Here is a 17,584-nt window from a genome sequence, read left to right as displayed (position 1 = left end):
CATGGTGAGAAGAGAGTGCACTAACCACAGCGTTAACCTGACAACCATTTTTGGCAAATAAGTATATTTTGTCATAATTCTGTTTGATTAAGCCTCTCAATTACAACACAGTGAGAAATGAATTCGAGTGTGATTCAGTTGTCTTCACAATCAATCTTAAATAAATTGGGATAAACCAAAGAACGTGTGTATTGCCCATAACACCAGCCTTGATATGAAAACATGTTGATTGAGGAAAGAATGTTTAAAGTTTTGTATGGCGTTCGGCACAAAAACAAACACTGACAGAGTTATTCTGAAATTTAATAAACCTGTTCACAATGACAAAAACAAATTCTGTAATTCTTAAACATACAAAAAAAATAATTATGCTTCTTGGTCAACCAGCTTTAGCGCATACTTATGTGAGTCCCAGTATGGTTGTTATTTGTCATCAACGTTTTGTATTGGAACACTATTGTCAATCATTGTGAAACCTGGTATGTGAAAAGCTGTAGCATGTGTCACTCAATCCTAAGGAAAAACATGGTATGTGAAGACAAACAGTGGCATGTGTCACCAAATCCTCATGAAACATGGTATGTTTAGTCAAGCAGTATCCTGTGTTAGCCAATCCCCATCAAACATGGTATGTTTAGACAAACAGTAGCATGTGTCACCAAATCCTCATGAAACATGCGATGTCAAGACAAGGAGTAGCATGTGTTAGCCAATCCTCATGAAACATGGCATGTGAAGACAAGGAGTAGCATGTGTCACCAAATCCTCTTCAAACATGGTATGTTTAGACAAACAGTAGCATGTGTCACCAAATTCTCATGAAACATGGCATGTGAAGACAAGAAGTAGCATGTGTAAGCCAATCCTAATGAAATATGACACGTGAAGAGCAGTAGCATGTGTCACCAAATCCTCATGAAACATGCGATGTCAAGACAAGGAGTAGCATGTGTCACCACATTCTCATGAAACATGGCATGTGAAGACAAACAGTAGCATGTGTCACCACATCCTCATGAAACATGGTATGTGAAGACAAGGAGTAGCATGTGTCATCACATTCTCATGAAACATGGCATGTGAAGACAAACAGTAGCATGTGTCACCAAATCCTCATGAACATGGCATGTGAAGACAAGGAGTAGCATGTGTCATCACATTCTCATGAAACATGGCATGTGAAGACAAACAGTAGCATGTGTCACCAAATCCTCATGAACATGGCATGTGAAGACAAACAGTAGCATGTGTCACCACATTCTCATGAAACATGGCATGTGAAGACAAGGAGTAGCATGTGTCACCACATTCTCATGAAACATGGCATGTGAAGACAAGGAGTAGCATGTGTCACCACATTCTCATGAAACATGGCATGTGAAGACAAACAGTAGCATGTGTCACCACATTCACATGAAACATGGTATGTGAAGACAAGGAGTAGCATGTGTCACCACATTCTCATGAAACATGGTATGTGAAGACAAGGAGTAGCATGTTTCGCCACATTCTCATGAAACATGGTATGTGAAGACAAGGAGTAGCATGTGTCACTACATTCTCATGAAACATGGTATGTGAAGACAAGGAGTAGCATGTTTCACCACATTCTCATGAAACTTGCTATGTGATTACAAGGAGTAGCATGTGTCACCACATCCTCATGAAACATGGCATGTGAAGAAAAACAGTAGATTGTGTCACCACATTCTCATGAAACATGGTATGTGAAGACAAGGAGTAGCATGTGTAACCACATTCTCATGAAACATGGCATGTGAAAACAAGGAGTAGCATGTGTCACCACATTCTCATGAAACATGGCATGTGAAGACAAACAGTAGCATGTGTAACCACATTCTCATGAAACTTGCTATCTGAAGACGAGGAGTAGCATGTGTCACCACATCCTCATGAAACATGGTATGTGAAGACAAACAGTAGCATGTGTCACCAAATCGTCATGAAACATGGCATGTGAAGACAAACAGTAGCATGTGTCACCAAATCTTCATGAAACATGGCATGTGAAGACAAACAGTAGCATGTGTCACCAAATCCTCATGAACATGGTATGTAAAGACAAACAATAGCATGTGTCACTCAATCCTCATGGAACATGGCATGACCAAAAAACCTGGCTATGAAGTCAATTGTGGTAAAAGCATTTCTAACACTTAAAGAGACCACTTTATATAGCCAAATGTCATGAAGCTTTTATCATTGTGTACGTCTTTTTTATATCTAGGTCACGTCTTAAATGTCATTTTAAGTCAAAACGTAAAAGTCAGGCACTTCGTAAAATGTTATTTTTTTATATACTAGAGGCAACGCATTTTGTACCCAATCTACATGAAACTTAGTCACACTACATGCCCATATGTGTAGGTAAAGCTCATTATTGGTAAGCAGTAGGTGACCAGGTTCAGTTTTCGCGAACACTTGTGAGTGCATACTAAATTATTTCAATTCGATTGTGATGACAAGTGCAAACATCCGTTTCCTGGGTATAAACCAGAACTCATATCCCCTTTAAATGGCCATACGAAAGTACAACTAGTGGGGTTTGAACCCCAACGTTTTGGGTTGGAAGCGATCACCTATACCGATAGAACACTTTCACTCAAAACCCCTTCTAAACACCCCTGGAGAATTATACCCAACCATAATAAAATATGGTCAGAATGTATCTCCCTTTGTCCCTGTATTTTCTAGGTCAATCGAAAACAGCAGTAACGATTTCATTGGACTGTTCCTTTACAGTTATGAATGTTAAAAAATGCAAACGTCCCGATCACCTGAAAAGTAAGACATTTATTATTGAAGGATAGCAAGGAACCAGAAAATAAATACATGATATACGAAGAACGGAGCAACCTTAAAACCGCCACGTAGCTCTTAACATAAAGCTTATAAGATTGATTGACCTTGTCTGAATTTTTATCTTTCAAATGAAGATCAAGTTCCGCGTGTTAAAGCCTAGGTCGTTATGACATTATAGCCTTTTAAACTAATGCCCATTTTGCTAGGCAAAATAGGGCCTTCATGACCACTTTGTCCGTATTAGATTTAAAAATATATTTTGAGCTGTTTGAACGGGGGTATTGTCGCTTTGATTAAAACATAAAATTCGTGGTATTACGCAGACTTCCAAAGTCGATAGTCGATGTCTCCTACATAACGGAGACTTCCTAAGTTGATGTCTCCTGCATAAATGTGACCTTCATTATGCAGACTTCTGAAGTCGAAGTCTCTTGTACTACGTAAACTCCCAAAGTCGATGTGACCATTATTACGCAAACTCCCAAAGTCGATGTCTCCAACATTACACAGACATCCAAAGTCGAAGTCCCCTTCATTACACAGACTTTCAAAGTCGAAGTCCCCTTCATTACACAGACTTTCAAAGTCGAAGTCCCCTACATTACACATACTTTCAAAGTCGATGTCCTCTACATTACACAGACTTTCAAAGTCGATGTCCCGTACAATACACATACTTTCAAAGTCGAAGTCCCCTACATTACACAGACTTTCAAAGTCGATGTCCCCTACAATACACATACTTTCAAAGTCGATATCCCCTACATTACACAGACTTTCAAAGTCGATGTCCCCTTCATTTAGCAGACTTCCAAAGTTGATGTCCCCTTCATTACGCAGACTTCCAAATTCGATGTACCCTACATTAAGCAGACTTCCAAACGTGATGTCATCTACACTACTCAGACTTCCAAATTCGATGTCCCCTAAATTACGCAGACTTCCTATGTCGATGTCCCCTACATTACACAGACTTCCGAAATCGAAGTCTCCTGCATTACGCAGACTTCCTATGTCGATGTCTTCTACATTTCGCAGACTTCATAAGTCGATGTTTCCTACATTACGCAGACTTCCGAAATCGAATTCTCCTGCATTACGCACACTTCCTAAGTCGATGTCATTTACATTTCGCACACTTCCTAAGTCGATGTTTCCTACATTACGCAGACTTCCAAAGTCGATGTCTCATAGAACATTACGCATACTTCCAATGTAAATTGTCCTACATTACGCAGACTTCCAAAGTAAACTGTCCTCGATTACGAAGACTTCCTAAGTTGGTTGTCCTACATTACGAAGACTTCTAAAGTCGATTTGTTCTACATTACGGAGACTTCCTATGTCGAATGTCCTATAAGACGGAGACTTCCTATGTCGATTGTCCTATATTACGGAGACTTCCTATGTCGATTGTCCTACATTACGGAGACTTCCTACGTCGATTGTCCTACATCACAGATACTTCCTATGTCGATTGTCCTATATTACGGAGACTGCCTATGTCGATTGTCCCCCGTACGGAGACTTCCTTTGTCGATTGTCCTATATTACGGAGACTTCCTTTGTCGATTGTCCTAAATAACGGAGACTTCCTATGTCGATATGTCCTACATTACGGAGACTTTCTATGTTGATTGTCCTGCATTACGGAGACTTCCTATGTCGATTGTCCTACATTACGGAGACTTCCTATGTCGATATGGCCTACATGACGGAGACTTCCAAAGTAGATTGTCCTACATAACGGAGACTTCCTCAGTCGATGTTACTACATTACGGAGACTTCCTATGTCGATATGTCCTACATAACGGAGACTTTCTATGTCGATTGTCCTACATTACGGAGACTTCCTACGTCGATTGTCCTACATCACAGATACTTCCTATGTCGATTGTCCTATATTACGGAGACTTCCTATGTCGATTGTCCCCCGTACGGAGACTTCCTTTGTCGATTGTCCTATATAACGGAGACTTCCTTTGTCGATTGTCCTAAATAACGGAGACTTCCTATGTCGATATGTCCTACATTACGGAGACTTTCTATGTCGATTGTCCTGCATTACGGAGACTTCCTATGTCGATTGTCCTACATTACGGAGACTTCCTATGTCGATATGGCCTACATGACGGAGACTTCCAAAGTAGATTGTCCTACATAACGGAGACTTCCTCAGTCGATGTTACTACATTACGGAGACTTCCTATGTCGATATGTCCTACATAACGGAGACTTTCTATGTCGATTGTCCTACATTACGGAGACTTCCTATGTCGATTGTCCTACATTACGGAGACTTCCTATGTCGATATGGCCTACATGACGGAGACTTCCAAAGTAGATTGTCCTACATAACGGAGACTTCCTAAGTTGATGTCTCCTACATTACGGAGACTTCCTATGTCGATATGTCCTACATTATGGAGACTTCTTATGTCGACTGTTCCACATTACGGAGACTTCCTATGTTGGTATGTCCTACATTACGTAGATTTCATATGTCGATATGTCCTACATTACGCAGACTTCCTAAGTCGATGTCTTCTACATTACGGAGACTTCCTATGTCGATATGTCCTACATAACGGAGACTTCCTATGTCGATATGTCCTACGTTATGGATACTTCCTAAGTCGATTGTCCTTCATTACGAATACTTCCTAAATCAATTGTCTTACATAACGGATACTTCCTAAGTCGATATGTTCAACATTACGGAGACTGCATATGTCAATGTCTTCTACATAACGCAAACTTCCTAAGTCGATATGTCCAACATTACGTAGACTTCATATGTCGATTTGTCCTCCATTACAGAAACTTTCTATATTGGTATGTTCTACATTACGGATGCTTCCAACGTCGATTGTCCTACATGACGGAGACTTCCAACGTCGAGTGTTCTACATTACGGATACTTCCTAAATTGATTGTCCTTCATTACGGAGACTTCCAACGTCGAGTGTCCTACATTACGGATACTTCCTAAATTGATTGTCCTACATTACGGAGACTTCCAACGTCGAGTGTCCTACATTACGGATACTTCCTAAATTGATTGTCCTACATTACGGAGACTTCCAACGTCGAGTGTCCTACATTACGGATACTTCCTAAATTGATTGTCCTTCATTACGGAGACTTCCTAAGTCGATTGTCCTACAAAACGGAGACTTCAAAAGTCCATGTGTCCTGCATAACGCAGAATTCCTATGTCGATGTGTCCTACATGACGCAGACTTCCATAGTCGATTTGTCCTTCATTAACCATACTTCCTAAGACGATGTCTCCTACATTACGTAGACTTCTTAAGTCGACACCCTCTAGATTTCGTAGACTTCCTACGTTGATGTCTTCTTTATTTCGCAGACTTCCTATGTCTATATCCGCCGTGTTATTTAGACTTGCTGACGTCGATGTCTTCTTCATTTCGCAGACTTCCTATGTCTATATCCGCCGTGTTATTTAGACTTGCTTACGTCGATGTCTTCTTCATTTCGCAGACTTCCTATGTCTATATCTGCCGCGTCATTTAGACTTGCTTACGTCGATGTCTTCTTCATTTCGCAGACTTCACTTGTCTATATCTGCCGCGTCATTTAGACTTGCTATGTCGATGTCTTCTTCATTTCGCAGACTTCCTATGTCTATATCTGCCGCGTCATTTAGACTTGCTACGTCGATGTCTTCTTCATTTCGCAGACTTCCTATGTCTATATCTGCCGCGTCATTTAGACTTGCTACGTCGATATCTTCTTCATTTCGCAGACTTCACTTGTCTATATCTGCCGCGTTACGCAGACTTCCTTAGTCGATGTCTCCAATATTACGCAGACATCTTAAGTCGATGTTTCCGGTATTACATAGTTCTAAGTCGACGTCTTGAAATTCATAATATTAGAGAACTAAGTTTGCAAAAGGATAAGGCTGCGCTCAAAGTTATGTAATTTTATTGCTTAACTTTCTTAAACATAAAATAATATGATAACAAATTATGCAAAAATATGGATCACAAAAAGAAAGAAAATAATACAATGGAAATATTAACGGCAATACTAGCGACTGGAAGACAACTATAAAGAAGACTATTTATGGGCTAATGCTAACGTGGTGGTATACTATCTATTATGTAAAGTACATACTCCTCATTGTTTGCTAAGGAACACGTGTTATCATTTTGATCTCAAAGTATATATCTGTTTAAAGAAAAACAAACTGTTAATTTAAACGTTGTCAACAGTTTTTAGAAAGTCATCTCAAAATGATAATTTGGTAAAACATGTTTGTATCAAATTAACGAACATAAATTATGACGTTTATTAAAATATAAAAAGTTCCTGATTCAAAATATGAAAAAAGAAACAATTTTACCCTTTATTTGCTTTGAAGTAAGTTATAAAGGTGATTGAAAAGGAAAAACATTCACGTCTTACGTTTGTCGTACTTGAGTTATGGCCCCTTGACATTATGAAGTGATTAACACATTTGGGTGGGGATTTGTTAAGTAATATTCTTTTAATTCGATTACAACTCCTTTGGAAGGACAATACGCATTGTATAAGTATCACCAGGGGTGGTGTTCAATACTGGTCATAATTGGATCTAAGAACGATGTAACTAATCGGATTGCTCGATACAAATAACGGACCTATACAGTGAATGGAGTAAATGATGTATTGTTCTGTTATAAGATTGGCTTAAGCTGCATATCGTATACCATCTCAGTGTATTCCCACCAAATTTAAGGCTTATTTGAGGTAAAGCTTCTAGCTTTTACTTATAGTAGCCTTATATATGTGTTCCGTAGCAAATTTTGAGAAGTATAGAATGAGGTAAGGGAAGACCATAAATATAAGGCCATGCCGAAACTGATGTAATGTTTAGGAAAATATATAATACTTTCAATGCGTTTGTTTAAATACAAGTAGAGACTCGCATATTTCGAAATCACAGTTTTTATTTATTCACCTATTGATGTTATGCCCGAAAGAGGAGTGGGTGACGGGCATATAGGGGACTTTAGACAGGGGGTGATTCCCAACAGGATGGATTTTGACAGGCCCTGTGAGATTGCAATCTCGAAAAATTAACTTCTTCTTTAGATTTGATTTAATTTTTTTTATTAAGTTTGATCATCAAAACATCATTCATCCCCAGGAGTATACCCGATGTACGTGCTCCTGGCCCCTATTTCTCGAAACTTCTTGAACATAACAGGCTTAAGTAGCTTATTTCAATTTGCCAACATACATACAAATACGGATTTTGATAAATGAAATCCTATATAATTTCAAAAAAATCTTAAAGAAGGTACTCATATTACAGAACAACAAAAATAGTGAGCTTTAATCCAGTTATAAGGGAATTAAGAAGTTTCGAGAAAGTGGGGCCTGGATTTAGATAACAACGCCTGCAGTTTGTCTAAATCAACTGTATGTGATTGCCCCCCCCCCCTCCCATCCCCCGGCAGGAGGCGCCATTTCAGTACGCTTATATTCGTTTATTTAGGCGATGCAAATCAAACCTACCCGTTGACGCTAAACATAAAATCAGTTCGGCAAGGCCTTGCTTTATAATATATTTTCAGCAGTAAAGTCATGCATTGTTAATATAAGGACATGAATTGTCAAAATACAACATTAATAACACTCAACATTTATGATATGCATATTTAATTATAATAAAAAAGTACAAAGTTTTTATATCAACTGTGTACAATTTTATATTTTAATAAATGTTTTTCACTATAATGAAATGATGAAATACTTCAATGAGTCGCAGTGATTATATTCACAGAAGTCGTGTCTGTTTTCTGTTCCTTAAACACTTCCATTTTTTATTGCGATGGGAATTTTCCATGCGAGAACACAACCACATGAACTTGTATTGTCTAGAACAACCAAAATTCATTTATCAGGGGCGAGTCCAGAATTTAACCTTAGAGGGGGCGTAACTTAAGGACGTAATCTTTCGGTATGCGCCCCCCACCTAAGCCGCTGGACCCGCTTTTGTTTATAACTCAAAACATACCACAAAAAATTAATCACAAAACAATTTTCTGAGCATAAGCGGAATTCAAGTTTCGCTTCCATTTTGATAATTCCTAAACTAACTTTAGAACACTGTATTACAGTTTATATTCCAACAAGGTAGCAAACCTTTCTTCATCTCCGCCATAGTTTGCTGCTAGGATCACCTTTGTGTCCGTGCCGTAATATTTTGACAGGTCGAAGCTGCCCTCCCATTGGACAGGGCCGAGTGACGTCAACGGGAAGTGATTTTGTTCCACGAATATAACCACCTGCTTAGCTTTAGGAACATGTACGCGGAATTTCACGTCCTCCTTTTTCATTTCTCCGTGTAAAATCAGCGGCTCGAACATGTAACAACCCTCTTTCCAGTGCCCTAGCTGGCGCGGGTACGGGTACACGCTTTGGTCGACCTTCTTGCAGTCAATCAGGTAGTTGAATAGGCCTAGAGAGGTGTGGGTTTGATCCTCCGCAGTGTTTCCGTGGATTTGCAGCTTGTAGAATCGGGTGGAAGGAATGTTCACGAGGAATGTGACAATGGAGGGCTGGGTTTGGATAAAGATGAAGTCGGACACGTCCAGTCCGCTGTCGGCTTGGATGAGCTGAGCGTTGAATTTCATGTCCCGTGTCGTACCAAGCTGAATTTCTATATGATTCGAAGACTTGAGCTCTATAAGGGGGTCGTGTTCGTTCAACGTGCGGAGGCCGAATTCGGTAAACTTCGGCTGTGGCCCTAGAAATCCTGGGGGAACTTTGGGGAGAACAATGTTAGGAGAGGCTTCATTGCATTCTATGAGATACTGAGCTACTTGGCGAAACCTCATGTCCTCCGTGTCCTGGGTATCCGGGTCCCGCGCGTAAATCTCCAACCCATAGCGTCCCTTCATCGTCGCAACGACTGTGAAAGACGCCATGTTTTCTATAATTTTGTAGATAACTAACGGTAAATCTTGACTAGGCGCCAGAGAACTTAGCTTGACCTGAGATCGAAGCTGGATGGCTTTAACCATCTTAATACGAACTTCGGCCTTTCCGGCCTTTGTTTGGACTATGGCACGACTATTTCCCGGTGTCAATCCGAGTTGGTAAAACCCGGGTCCCGGTCCCCACATGAGGGACGAACATGGCGGATACGGGCAGACAATCTTCCCAGGATCTTTTTCTTGCTTCAGTTCGTACTCACATACTTGTGAAAAAGATATGTCCTTACCGAAGGGAGTGTCTTCTTTACCGAAGATATGTAGCGAGTATACGCCCTTCTTGGGTAGGCTGATGCGGATAATTGCCGCGTGTGGTAGACATTCCACCATACCAAACTGAACCAGTTTGATCCCATTGAACTCATCAACACCGTTCTCGTAAATGAGGCTAAAAACAAACTTGAGGCCTGTACGTTTGGACGGAAAACCAAGCTGGATTTCGGTTTCATCTCGAGTGCATATAACTCCCGCCTTGTGGGAGAGTGTCTGAAGACCAAACTGCAGGAAGTGTGGGGTAATCTTCGGCTGAAGGCAGAACTCCTCCAGGGTTTCAACATCCTTCACCAACTGCCACTGTGCCTCATCGGGGAAATGCGTAAAAATGAGCTTATTCGGATCCACAAGGAAGTAGTTCTCATTAAAGCTATATTTGAGCTCCCCGGAGCCGGTTTTGTTCACTAGGGGTATGGTGGCGAGGTAGCTGTCCACAAGGCACCACTTGCCGTACACGTACACGCCGTTCCACCAGTGCTGGTACTCTTCCGGTGTCATCTTCTGTCCGATCTTGTAATTGGTTCCCTTCACCAGACCGGATATCACCTTGCAGTGCAGACCGGCAAAGCTGAAAGTAGTATCAAGATATGTCTAAAATGATATTTCTAAGCACTGGCTAAAATTTAACTCTCCTAATTATCGTCGAAAATAGATTAATAGACAAGTTAGTTAATACAGTTAAAACCATGTAAGGACACAGCAGTAAAAAAGTTTAAAAAAGAAGAGTGAACAATTAATCTAAATGCACTCTGTGTTTTAGTGAACACGTACTAAAGTAGACCCTAACATCCACTTTCAGACCGAATATCACCAGCCGTAACGAAAGGCGAGTGTAACTTCAATAGGTTAACCTTGTCGAACAAACCTAGGAACACATGGTATAGAAGACACGAGGGAGCGAGGATGATGCACAACAACTGCCAAGACATGGCATAAAAGTTGATAGAAGACATGAGTGTTCGGGGATGATGAAATACACATACCAGCACATAGTATAGAAGACATGGGCATGCGAGGATCGTCCAATCTTGAGCCAGACGAGAATCTCTTCAGGGCTTTCCTTCTCAACGGTCTTAAAGCTGATCTCTTCTACTTTCTTGATCGTTAACCAACGGAAAATCAACCTGCAATGGAGAATCATCTATCGAATGTTTCTTGTTCAGAAGATGGCAGTGATACTGTTAGCAGTGTTGCCATATAAATATGTAAATGGGTCTGACATTCAGAGGGTAAAAGTTTGGATGGAATGCCGGGATACACGGTTTGGGATGTGGGATGTGATGTAATGTGATGTAATGTGATGTGAATTTATGTGATGTGACGTGATGTAATGTTATGTAATTTGATTTGATGTGGTGTAATGTGATGTAATGTCATGTGATGTGAAGTAATGTGATCTGACGCGATGTAATGTAATGCGATGTTATGTGATGTGATTGGATGTGATGCAACGGGATGGGAAATGGATTGGGATGATAAACTTATTCGAAAATTAATAATTGTTATGTTCTGTTCTATAAAATGTTATTTAAAGTATCACTTAAACTGTTCATATGAAACAATAATGCATAAAAATGAATGCATTGAACTGGTAAGTTATAGAAAGAAAAACGAAAACATGAATAAAAAATATGGATGAACATTGAAGGAGACAATGTAACTCAAAATGTCTATCATTATCGTACCTGGCCTTGGCGAGTTCATTGGTTACTTTAACAGAGAAGACGAGGTCCCACATCAGCTCCCGGAACGTCTCATGCTGACTCTGGGCGACCTGGAAACATACCCAAAGTGATAAGAGTCCATCCTCGGCACCCCAGCGTTTTCATAACCTATATGATACTCCAAGAATGTATGAAAAATAAATTGCATGGGGCGTACTATAACATGAATCTGTCGGACAAAATCCAGATTGTCATTCCTAACGTAATGGTTTATACGTTCTGGTATTTAAATCACAGTTATATTATATCCATTTTTTTTCGAAAATTTGAAAAATGTATTCCAAAAAATAAATAAATATATTCGAACAGGGAAATATTTCGGGGATCAAAGTCCACATACCAAAATGAGGCTTTAACACTAAACATGATGTGGTCAATATATATAATTTCATAATATAAATATTCATTTATTTATTTATTTATTTTTTATAATTTATATTTTGATATTGTCCAAAATGTTGTTTTAACTAGGGGCCGAGTTCATAATTGCAGAAGAATGCTTTTTGATATTTTCCATGTTGAACGATACATGTTAAGTACAGTGTGTTTCTAATATATACCTTAATTGATAACACAGTATTGAACTTCAATTGTATTATAATTAAAACTATGCAGATCGTTTTTTTGAAAATATATATTTTAAAAGCCAACTTTTCTCTTAATATATGAAGTTTACACGGTACTATACCAATGTCCTATATGTTTTTCAATCTCATACGCAGTAATCTCCCTTGGCGAGCAGCGACAAATGGAGTTTTGAAAAAACTTACATCTGACAAAGTAAATAATTCTAGCTTCATCTAGCCTCATAATGTATAGTATTTTTCTCCCCGTTCAATTTATTCATAACAGTAAAGTTTGTTCACAAAATCAGATACAATTCATACAATTTTATCAACAATAATGTCTTTCGAAAATATGTCTTTAAATATTTGGTGAAGTAAAAGAAAAGTTATCTTTGCTTTAAGTCTTCATTTTAAGCAAAATGTTGCCTTCCGATGTAGCATTATTTTTTTATATGACGTAATTTATCATGTGGTATATACACACTGTTGATGCTATGCATTTTTTTTTTCCTCGTTTGAACTCGTACCTCCTCAGCGTGAGTATCCAGCGACTCAATGACCAGTCTGTCCACGTAGTCGTAGAATGAGACCCCGGGGCCGAAACTGACAGCAGAGGGATCAGGTCCCTTTTTTATTAAAGGAATCAGATCGAAGTCGTCCGGTACTCGCGGTGGCCCCTTGCGGTCTTGAATTTCTAGCGCCTCGAAGGTGGGTATATTCCATGACACTTTCTTCTAAAAGGATGTTATAATGTCAAAAGTTATAAGTTTTCTTCTGGTTGCTCATTGTGCTCTAACGACAAACCGTAAGAATAAAACCGTGGATGCATACAATTACAGAAGTAGGATATTTTGGTCGGCGCCAAAATATTCGTATATTTTATTTTTGAAAATATCGTCTTGTCAAATTAGCCAGAAAAAAGGCCTTATAGAGAATTAATTGCACAAAAAGTTTTGGTATTTTTTAACAATATTTAAATTGATTATATATATTATTTGGCTAAATATATTAGGAAATATAGTTCCCTTTTGCGTAAAAAAACAAATACAATTTTTGAGTTTAGTTTGTAATTATACAATGACGAAAGAAATATTATCTAGTTCCATTTTTAAAGTTTAAGAAGATTTTATAAAGCACAAGCTATTGAGCGAACCTCTTTTTCTGTGTTTTCGAATAGTCCACTGTCTACGTCATCAGTCACGTGACCACTTGTGATCCCGGTGACAAATGGCGTTTTCTCGTCGTCGGCGAGATAGATGACGAGATACTGACACGCATGCGCAAAAAGTCGCTTCTTGTTTGGCTGGGAAACAAGCACATCTACTCCGTACTCCCCGGGCTCAGGCAAGTTTAATGACACGGTTATCTGAAATATACAACCACCGTGAGAATATTTTCATATAGTGTATACATATCGCCACAACTGAATCAATACACTTGAACATCAATAAACAGCCGCCAGATCCTTTTATTGGTTGACTTATATGTATGTATGTGTGTGCATAAATTAATTGTTTCAACAATACACATAGATCCGAGATGCCAAGATAAGCTCCGCCCCCTTAAATATTGTTACTACACACCCAAAGCTTTCACCCACAATGGCGGCACTCACAGACAGAAGTAACAGTTTCCGATTCTCTCGCCAAGATTCTGGACAATATATCAATTAAATATTTACCAGATCAAGATAAATTATGGGCCATCTTTTCAATCACCACTTTTTCTAATCAGTATCCATGAGTCTAATGATTCATATTTTGAATAAAAAAAACAACAGAACACGCAAGACTTTTGAATGCTTTAGTAAAACTGTCAATGTTATTTTTTGATAATACCGCACTATCAGACTGAATTTCCTGATCTAACGATATTGTGCCGTTCTCTCATTGATAGGATGGCCCAAGTGAATATACCTTATCTAAGTTTTTCACAGATATACATCGTTCCAGGATGGTGTCACTGACGTCATGACGTCTCAGCTTGCATATCACCCTCAGCGAGCGCGTCTTTTGAAATTTCAGCTCTACGTGCGGTTCCAGTGACGTCACCACGCCAGACTTATTGTCCGCTTCTAATCCAAGCTATAGAAAAAACATATTACAAAGTAAAGATGTAACTGGACAATTTAAAGTTGAAACAATCAATTTTTGTTTCGTTTCTTGAGGTCGGGATTTTGTCCATTTTATGTAAAGATATGTTTAAATATCATATTTATACAGTAAATCATCGCCATTTTGTTGGTCATATTTACACCTCTTTCTCATCTAAACAACTTCTAAAAATGTGTCCCTAAAGAAGAACACGAATAAAAAGTCAGAGAGATTTTGTCTTGTGGTAACAGAAAAAAAATAGCTTTAGGATACGTCGGGAAACCTAAAACCAACTTTATGAATAAAGTCAAATCGGTAAAGGAATTAAAAGCACAGTCCACGCCACTCATTATGGAGTTTTTCCCAAGACGTACCTTTCTGGATTTGACGCCTGGTCCCCAGGAGGTGTAGCTGCACGGTGCAAGTGGAGCCGCGTCCGAAGCTGGTTCCTGGACGTCAACGAGGTACTCGACAATCTCCGTCAAGTTCTTCACTACGTCCTCCTGCTCCAAGCTTTTGGCATAGAATTTCACCGTAAACCTCCCCGTCTTGGGTGCCCTGAAGACGAACCTTGTTTCGTCCACCTTACTCTCTTGGTACACACAAGTTTTTAAATCTGGGCATCGGTTTCTAGAATTGTTCGAGTTGCTATCCTCTTTATCCCGAATGACTTTGTATCCGAATTTAAGCGGCTTAGCGTTCTTGAGTGTCCACGTGACTACTCCGTGAGTTGCCCGGATGATGGGCCTCTCGGTCCAACCGAGCTGTACGCCGGTACGGAAGTAGTACGGCTTGACGAAGGGCAGCTCCTCGAATTCGGAAAGCGAGAATTTCCTGGGCAGGAACTGCCACTCAGTCTGGTGCGGCCAGTGGCTGTAGATAAACTGTTCCGGGTCCGTCAGAAAGTAGAAGTCGTCCTCCACATTGACCTAAAAATCAAACAAGTAAATGTGAGTGCAATCTAGTTATCTCGAAATGACACAAAACATAATGTCCGCCAAATGTTTGACAGAAGAACTAAAGGCTAGTAGAGCCACGAATGTTATTTATGGCGTACTCTCGTAGTTTGCTCTACAATTTTGTGAAGTCTAACTGAAATCTTATTTATACTTTGAATACTGTATTTTGGTGCTGCATTCAAATCTGAGACTTGGTCTTGCGATTGTAATAAAGAATGTAACGATCTACTTTAAAATGGTTTTCTGCTATTATGTGTACTTCGATATCCCATTTTTGGCTGAAACAACGCTGAAAGACGACACGGAGTCACGGACGGACGAACGACGAAAATTGATAAAAGACTTCCTTTTGGAGCAAAATCCCAGTATCTCTTACAGTGCTGTTGTTGTTGTTGCGAGTCATTGCTGCCCACTTGGTGTCGACGAAGTGCCAATTGTCGTCGATGTTAACTGCATTCCAGCTGTGGTTGGATTCTCCCTTGAACGAGACGCCAGGCCGGAAGTCCTTCCCCTTCGCGTACCCCGTCAACACTACGCAGTATAGACCCGCATAGCTGGATTAAAAGAACGGAGGAGAATACATAATACATGTATTTAGAATTGTTAAAGGGACTAGAAACCAGATGATACAATTGTAAGAAAATGGTCAAAAGTGTACGTTATATTGACATCGTTGTGAACACCGCCTTGAATCTTACTTACTGATATGTTACATCGCTTACGAGACATGCATCTCTCACAGTTTATGCGCATTTTTCCAAGTCGAAATTTACTGGGATTGTCTACCACGTAAATCCCAGAAAGTTTAAAAATAGCGTTGGTATAATTATCTGTACTCACAAACAGATATTAAAACTGGGAAACCATTATGGGCTATTTCTAATGGGGAAACTCAGATGAGACAGCAACATGATTGTTGTGTTTATTCTATTAATCTAGTAAAATGATGTATTATCGGCCTCCTACTAGCTCGCATTGGCAAATCTAGGCTTGTTTCTAGCTTATAATGCAATTGCCGATTTTTGGACCATCTGGTGTCTAGTCCCTTTAAAGCCGCAAGAAATTGGCATTGGAACATTCATCATATCTAATAATTTATAATCGTCTAGAAAACAAATATCTGCCTCCTATTAGAGCCAACATTTGCAGACACCGTCTTTAATCAGCCCATTTTCTGATGCTAAATCGCTATTTACAGTCTGTTTTGAGAAGTGTATGCATATCATTTCCATGTAATCATCGGAACCCACGAATTATTATTCCGCTTATGCAATATTGAATAACCACAAACATGACTCATTGAATCGCAACAAGTAGAGATGGGCTTTTTATGTTTCTGGCATCAGATAAAATATGTTTTTCGTAGAAATAAAAGTAAACTGCTTAAAATGTACTATTGACTTTAAAAACAAGAATCAGCGTGGATGCCGAACTTCTTTTTAAGTCACAGGGAACTGTGGTGTCATATTTCCCTATTACATCATGTTACTTATAAGAATACAATGCAAATTACAGGGACAAGCCGTGTAGTCGAAAATTAGAAATAAATAAATCCCATTAAGAGCACAAGGTAAGGGCCCAAACGACAATGAACGAATGGGCACAGACGACAATGAACGAATGGGCACAGACGACAATGGACGAATGGGCACAGACGACAATGAACGAATGGGCACAGACGACAATGAACGAATGGGCACAGACGACAATGAACGAATGGGCACAGACGACAATGAACGAATGGGCACAGACGACAATGAACGAATGGGCACAGACGACAATGAACAAATGGTCACAGACGATAATGGACGAACAGGCACAGACGACAATGAACGAATGGTTACAGACGACAATGGACAAATGGGCACAGACGACAATGAACGAATGGGCACAGACGACAATGAACGAATGGGCACAGACGACAATGAACAAATGGTCACAGACGATAATGGACGAACGGGCACAGACGACAATGAACGAATGGGCACAGACGACAATGAACGAATGGGCACAGACGACAATGAACGAATGGGCACAGACGACAATGAACGAATGGGCACAGACGACAATGGACGAATGGGCACAGACGCCAATGAACGAATGGGCAAGGCCCGAGTGCAAGTATAAATAAG

At 39.6% G+C, this 17,584-nt stretch overlaps 1 protein-coding gene across 11 annotated transcripts in view; it reads right to left on the bottom strand.

Moving 5' to 3' along the window:
* Positions 1-6,767: 6,767 nt before the first annotated feature.
* Positions 6,768-17,584, bottom strand: part of LOC128212040 (uncharacterized) — a 125,274-nt gene continuing 114,457 nt past the window's right edge. For all 11 annotated transcript variants that reach the window (XM_052917275.1, XM_052917280.1, XM_052917276.1 and 8 more), the window contains 8 exons: positions 15,829-16,006; positions 14,868-15,422; positions 14,317-14,484; positions 13,554-13,766; positions 12,928-13,134; positions 11,796-11,884; positions 11,094-11,234; positions 6,768-10,678 (listed from right to left, as the gene is read on the bottom strand). In XM_052917275.1, the coding sequence (XP_052773235.1) occupies positions 8,956-10,678; positions 11,094-11,234; positions 11,796-11,884; positions 12,928-13,134; positions 13,554-13,766; positions 14,317-14,484; positions 14,868-15,422; positions 15,829-16,006 (3,274 nt within the window). In that variant the 3' untranslated portion in view covers positions 6,768-8,955. The remainder of the gene's footprint in view (positions 10,679-11,093; positions 11,235-11,795; positions 11,885-12,927; positions 13,135-13,553; positions 13,767-14,316; positions 14,485-14,867; positions 15,423-15,828; positions 16,007-17,584) is intronic.

Source organism: Mya arenaria, chromosome 12 (genome assembly GCF_026914265.1).
Source record: "Mya arenaria isolate MELC-2E11 chromosome 12, ASM2691426v1".
Lineage (NCBI taxonomy): Eukaryota > Metazoa > Mollusca > Bivalvia > Myida > Myidae > Mya > Mya arenaria.
The sequence above is the reverse complement of the archived record's forward strand: the minus strand, read 5'-3'. Positions and strand labels throughout refer to the sequence as shown.